Source organism: Prunus avium, chromosome 6, assembly GCF_965620075.1.
Source record: "Prunus avium chromosome 6, drPruAviu1.hap1.1, whole genome shotgun sequence".
In the NCBI taxonomy this organism is placed as follows: Eukaryota; Viridiplantae; Streptophyta; class Magnoliopsida; order Rosales; family Rosaceae; genus Prunus; species Prunus avium.
The window spans coordinates 38,454,686-38,461,591 of record NC_142289.1 but is presented as its reverse complement, the minus strand read 5'-3'; the positions used below and the strand labels follow the sequence as shown (position 1 = coordinate 38,461,591).

At 37.9% G+C, this 6,906-nt stretch overlaps 1 protein-coding gene across 1 annotated transcript; it reads right to left on the bottom strand.

Moving 5' to 3' along the window:
* Positions 1-3,384: 3,384 nt before the first annotated feature.
* LOC110763021 (metal tolerance protein 4) lies at positions 3,385-6,906 on the bottom strand. Its single transcript, XM_021965753.2, has 7 exons — positions 6,556-6,906; positions 6,125-6,294; positions 5,744-5,942; positions 4,793-4,971; positions 4,545-4,695; positions 4,067-4,197; positions 3,385-3,943 (listed from the first exon to the last, which is right to left on the bottom strand). Exons 1-7 carry the CDS (start codon positions 6,758-6,760, stop codon positions 3,764-3,766), a joined length of 1,215 nt encoding a protein of 404 aa, XP_021821445.1. The 5' UTR covers positions 6,761-6,906; the 3' UTR covers positions 3,385-3,763.

Sequence of the window (6,906 nt, the reverse complement as noted above, 5' to 3'; positions counted from 1 at the left end):
ATCAATCAACTGATTCAGTAGAGTGCTCTTGGTAGCTTTCTCAGATTATTTGAACCTCTGTGCTATTGCCTCATAGTATTTCTTTGCATTCTCAGATTTTGGAATGCTCCCTTTCACTGAAGAGGCCATAGCCCTCTGCATGATCAGCAGAGCCATCTTGTTTGCCCTTTCCCACTTGGCAAACTTGGTTTTAGTTTCTGTAGTAGCATTTGCAGCTGGCACTTGAGGAGGTTCTTCTTTAAGCACAAAATCATAATCCAACAAACCTAGTGATATTTCCAAATCCTGCTTCCACTTGCTATAGTTCGATCCAGTCAAGGTTTCAATGGAGTTGTGATTCACTGTGAAATTTGCAATGCAAATTAGAACTGTCCCTAAAATCTTTATTTAAACATGTCAACTTAAACATGTGAGTTCAAGTTAGCATGTTCCAAAATCCTAGACAGCAAACTGCACAGACATCCTGCGCAAACAAACTTACATATGTGGATGTAGAGATGCTTGCAAGCCAGTGTAGTCAACTGTCTAGATTGTTCCATCAGTGTTGTGATCAATCTACGCAATTTCACATCTGTGGATGGAGAATCACTTAGAAGGCTACGAACACTGATGCAATTTCTTGATCAAACTGTCAAATTTTAAAACTCTTACACAGCTTGAGCAGCTGTGGCTGCTCAATCTGCATAACAGTTTTAAAATTATTGATCAAGACCTTTTCGAGCAGAAAATAACCTTGTGCTCGTGTTTCAATTTAGAATATGCATAGCAAAAAAGAACTTGCAAACTTGTTAGCTCATGATTAAAACAGCTAGATTAATAAACAAAAACCTAGAGCTCTGATACCAGATGTAAGTCCTTACTAAGCTTTTATTTAACAATACTAACCGTGTTCAGCCATGGTAATCGAATAGATTGTCTTATTCACCTATGCAGCCTTTATTCTCTTGTCTCTTAGATAGGGTGTCACATCCCGGATCGGCTCTGCCGTAGCACGATATTGTCCGCTTTGGGCCCCCCCTCTCTGGCCCTCACGGTTTTGTTTCTGGGAGCTCACGACCAACTTCCCAGTGGGTCACCCATCCTGGGATTGCTCTCGCCCCCAACTCGCTTAACTTCGGAGTTCCTACTACTCCGAAGCCAGTGAGCTCCCAAAAGGCCTCGTGCTAGATGGATGCGGGTGTGCACATATAAGGCACATCACCCCCTCTCCGTTGGTCGATGTGGGATCTTACATAGGGTGAGGTCTGTATTTGAGATGATTTGCTGTAAGGGAAGGAACCTCTATTTATATATGCATCACATCGATACCTTGCCTATCAAGAAGTAATCGTGTGTCCTTGTTGCATTTAGATTAGGTTTAGTTCAATCCATAATATACTAGAAATCCTCTTCACACTTGTTTTCTTTAATAAACTCTGTATAAGTGTTTAGATCGAAGCAGGGCTGGCCCTGGGTGATTGAAGGCCCAGGGCAAAACTCTATGGCCCCGTTTGGTTCACGGAATGGATTTGAGGGGAAATCAATTCCCATGTCATTTCCCAAGGAATGGGAATGAAAGATTCCTTTTCCACGTTTGGTAATGTTGGGAAAGTAATCGGGAGATTTCACTTTGTTTCCTTTCCCATGTTTGTTTTGAGTAGGAATGGAAAACAAAATTTGTATAATTTTCCAATTATACCCATATTAAATCAAATAAAAAAAGAATGCATTTAATGATACGTTGTAATTATAAATTGTTCATAGGGACAAAATAGTCATGAAAATTGTGCATTGAATGTTGGCACATTTTCCCAAACTTTCCCATGAGGAGGGAAAGCAAAACCCAAGTTAAGAGGGGGGCATCACTTTCCCCCCTACTTTCCCATGTGCCAGGAATCCGTTTCCCATTCCCGGACTTACCAAACATGGGAAAGCAATTAAATTCCCATTCCTATGCCTCCTTTCCCATGAACCAAACGGCCCCTAAGAGTGTGCCCTTTATTCATAATTTTTTTTTTAATCAAATAATTAATTGAGTGCTGTTATTTTCATCATCTTGTCCTATTTTCCCACCCACCATATCTTTAAAATTTTAAAGACAAGTTTATCTTTTTGTAAAATAACTTATAAGGACTTATGTAACTCATCTTAAGTGTAAATCCAACATGGATGTTAACAATTTAAAAAAATTATTTTAGAATATTAAACAAACATGAAAAACTTCATCACTTCCTTCCCAGGCTGCACCAAACAAGCCACCACCCAAACACCACCAGCCACCTAGCAACCACCATCTACCACAAGCCGAATAGCACCTACCCACCCAGCTAGCTCTCAAGACATCTAATCCCCATCAAACCAAATTATCCATAACCCATTCTAAATAATTACCGACCCAATTTGACAAAACTCATTAACTAGTGTATTGCAATTTGCAAGTATGAGAATCGATTGAAATAGCCTTCCTCACCATTTGAGACAAAAACCAAAAGCCTGATAAGAAAATCCTTGTTTAGAGAAACCTAGGGAGGAGATGCGTGCTTTGGGTGAGAGAGAGAGAGAGAATTCTTATGCCTGCCACCATTGGCGGACCCATAATTTTTTTAGCGGAGGTGCAATATTGACTAAGTATGAAAAATGGTTTTTCGGAATAATCATTTTCTCAAGATAATTTTTGGCGGCTTTTATTCCTTACACATCAAATAAGAAAACTTGATTTTATGGAATTTTAGTATGAAGTATATATTGACTTAATGAGCCATCATTTTTAGCATAAATCGTATTTTGCACTAAAACCGATTTTTCATATTTTTATTTGGTGGGAATTTGATTTTCTAGTATTTTTATTTGAATCCAAATGGGGGGTACTTCCTTATTTACATTGTAAACTTAAGTAAATGGAGTAATATAAAAATAAATGAAAGTAAAAGGACAAAGACATTTACTTAAATATTGAAAATGGAAATAAGGTAATATGTACACCAGTTGAGCATAGGGGCAATATAATGTAGCCATACCCATTACTTTTAGTTATTTTATTTTTTTATGAGCACTTATAATTTTGTTTTGCATATACATATATATTTTTTTGTCTGATCATATACATATATATAAGCTAATATAAAATTTTTTTGTGCCCTTCTCAATCGTGGGCCCCGGGTGGTGGCCCTGGTTGCCCTGGCCAAGGGCCGGCCCTGGATAAAAGACTAAGTTTTGTTTCCTGATCAACTAAGAAAACTGAATCCTCTTAGGATTAGGAGATCACCTTATGTGGACTAAGACAAGATTTGTCTTACAGGATATAGAAGAGAGGCAGCAACAGAACAAGACTTTCGCCCTTTATTTAATGTAGATGCTGCAAAACAAATCTTGGACATATGAAGCATTGTATAACATCCACCAATGTAGAAGGAAGAAATCTGACTTGCATTTGTTTTTATATATGAATGTGAAAAAGGCAATTTGATGCATTCAAAGTGATCAAGAGAGGGCATTTGGAATGTGTCCAAGTCATGAAAAAAGAACAGAGAAAAACAGAGCTATTCACTTGATTTGCTTCCATAAAGATTACAATAATATATAAGAGCCAAAATCGAAAGGGCACGCAGTCCCAGTTCCTTCTCTGTTATTGCATCATGTAAATAGATTATTGCAGATATTGAAACCTTTCATCCTCCAACAAAATAAACTCATTCGCTTGGAAGTGTCTTTTGCAGAAGACCGTTAAAAGGTTTTCCACAAGGCCGTTTACCTATTTGGTGTTGAAAACTGAGATACTGTAAAATCAGGGCTGTGTGTTTGGAAGCTTGACGAGTACAGAATGTTCTGGTTTGTGCTCGCATTCAAAGTCAAGATGAACAAATGCTCGCTCAACTTCGGGAAGTTTCTCAATCTTTATCTGGAGGGTTTCTCCAATTGCATGTGCTTCTTTTAAGCGTATCTCCTCTGGGAGTTCAATGTCTACCTGTTCAATAACATAATAGTTTTCAAGCTATTTTCTTGTTATAGAATGCAGTATGCATAACAATGCGTGACAAGTTTTCCATCATGATAATTTAAGATCGAAATTGTGTTTAACATGACTAACCTCCACAAAATAAAGAACACCAAATGTGTAAGCACGAACTGTGTCAATACGCTTCACTTCAGGGTGCATTATGACAAGATATGTCAGTTTTTGTAGGAATTCAGGAGGGGCCGATTGTCCCACAAGGGAAACTGCATGTTTCAGATCACATGTTAAATAGTTGAAGTACAAACATTATCAAATGCGTACTGTCAAGCATCATTACGAACATATTTTCAACTCATCCAATAAGATACAATAATATGCACACTCAAGAAAACAAGAAGATTTTCCAATTCACAACTGGTCTCCTAGTTGATATAAAAGGATTGACCACACAACTAGCAACCCTGCAAAGCTAGCATGACCATTGGTTATGTAAAAGCAACTTGAATAGTAAGGAAAAAGGAAAAATAAAGAGAGAGAACTCCTCCATCTTAACAAGTCATGCAATATTTTTGGAAGATTAAAAGGCAGTGATGAAAAGCTGGAAAAATACCTGCATTTTCCATAACAGTTCCGGACCAATTTACAATCGTGTATACAGCAAGGAGAATAGCACCAGCAGGATCAAGCCACCAGTAGAACCTATTAGCAAGAACAGCAGCAACTAATCCTACTACATTCGTCACCACATCAAAATAGTGATCCTGGTAATCAACATTAAATGAAGTAAGGTAACTTGGAAAAGTAGAAGACCTTAAATCCCTTCAGAGAAAACTAACAAAAAAAAGAAGCTAAGTAAACCTTCGCGTAGGCACGAACGATCTTGTTTCCTGAGCTCCTGCAATAAAACCAGAGTGCAAGTTTTACCACAGTAGCAAATATCATAATGACATACAGCCACACCAATTGACTTGAGGACATCTTTTCAGTGGGATCATCTGTAACTAGTTGTTCGACAGCCTGGATCAACACCTGAAACCCTGTAAGGAATTGCAAGGGTATAAAAGTTAAGCTGGTCTGAAGTTTAAGTATGCAACATAGTCTGGCTTAATTATATCTGGAAGTTAACCCTGGGAATTATAGAAGAAATGAAAAAGAACAAGAAAAAGGAAGGGCATAAGTTTCCTGCAAGTCTAATTGCATACCTTTATCATTCTGGTGTGACTCTAAAGTTCGTTTTTTGAGTATACACATCATGTACACTGTTATAACTACGAAGAAATTTTCTAGGACTCATATTATTCACCTCAAAATTAATATATTTTCCTGCATAGTAAAGTGAGATTGAGCACATGACGGGAATGTTTCTTTGCATTACACTCTGAAAGTAAGACATACAAACCATAAACCTCTATTGCTCCAGTTCTTGTAGAAAAGTGTCAATCAGATGTTATAAGAATTCAATGACTTGATCCTTGTTTATGTTGTTTAGGTTGTATACTAACATCAATTCAGGATTATCTTAAAATGTTTTTGAAAGAGGAACATATCATCAAATTCTCAAAATATTTCAGGTCTGTGTTAGATTGGACATTACTCATGATCTTTGATACTGCCAATTGATTTGGACCAAAATCTGAAATAAGGCAGAAATTTGGTCTCCTTCACCTTAAATTTACTTGAACAAACAAAGTTGAAACTAAAGGATTACGTAAGAACAAAGTGTGTGTGTGTGTGTGAGAGAGAGAGAGAGAGAGAGAGAAAGAGCGCAACAGATACTATGGGCAAGAAACTAAAGTTAGAATGACATACCAAGTGTAGCCATGATAGCAGCAAAGATGATTATGCCAACAGGCTGCACCCTCAATTTCCCAATGGGATATTTATAGATATTGATGTTTTTCATGGCCAGGTGAGTAAACCAAAGTATGCCACCAGCCATGAGATCTAGTAAAGAATCTAGTGTTGATGCAGCAATGGCTATGGACCCACTCTTTATAGTAGCATAGATCTACACATTCCAAAATCATTATCTTATCAGTGCAAATGCCAACATGAAATCACAGCTAAACTGTTATGTTTCTCAACATACCATACGTATATGATACTCACAACTGCATCCATTCAAACCCAAAAAGCCTTCTTTAAAAAAAACAACTAGAATTTGACTAATTTCAGTGACAAATTAAGTACCTTGAGTCCCAAGAGAAGTACATTAGCATAGTTGGAAATCTTCATTGCTCTTTCATGTTGTGCTTGTTCCTCGAGATCGACCTCGTCGATACAGTCTGCTTGCACTATAGAGTCAACCTCCTCAAAGGATTGAAGTGTTGCAAATTGGGTTTCATAATATTCCTTCTCCTCTACAATTTAAAGCACTGACAGGATCAATTCAATTGTTCTTAACAAACCAAATAAACACACTTCAAGAACTACTTGTGCTCTGTTTGTTTGGTTGCACAGAAAACCAAGGAAAACAAATTAAACATAATAATCTTGTATTCAAAAGAACAAAAAAGAAAAGTAAAAACCACTTGTTGCCCAAGCATTAAAACTTTTACAGAACCACAAACATTTTCCTACATTTTCTGAGTTACCAAACAGAGTTTTGGGAAGAGAGATACCTCGGTTTAAGCCTGTGGTTCGAGAGTAGTCGATGCCTTCAGGCGACTCGGGGTCGAGGCCAGCTCGAACATTGTCAGGGAGCCTGGAAACGAAGTCGTTTCTGAGTGAGTTATATGAGTTCCTTCGACTCAGTCGCCGACTACGTCCACCGCTCGCCAACAGCGGCGATTTCACACCACCACCCGTATCCGATTTTCCATCCATTAGGACCCCCACGACCCGTGTTACTTAACCCGCTCCGAAAAAATCTCTCTCTGTCTTTCTCTGTCTCTCTCTCTCGCTCTGACGAAAAAGAAGAAGAAGTAGCAGATCTTGAAAGAAACAAGAGGTGAGAGCTAACTGTCAATTGA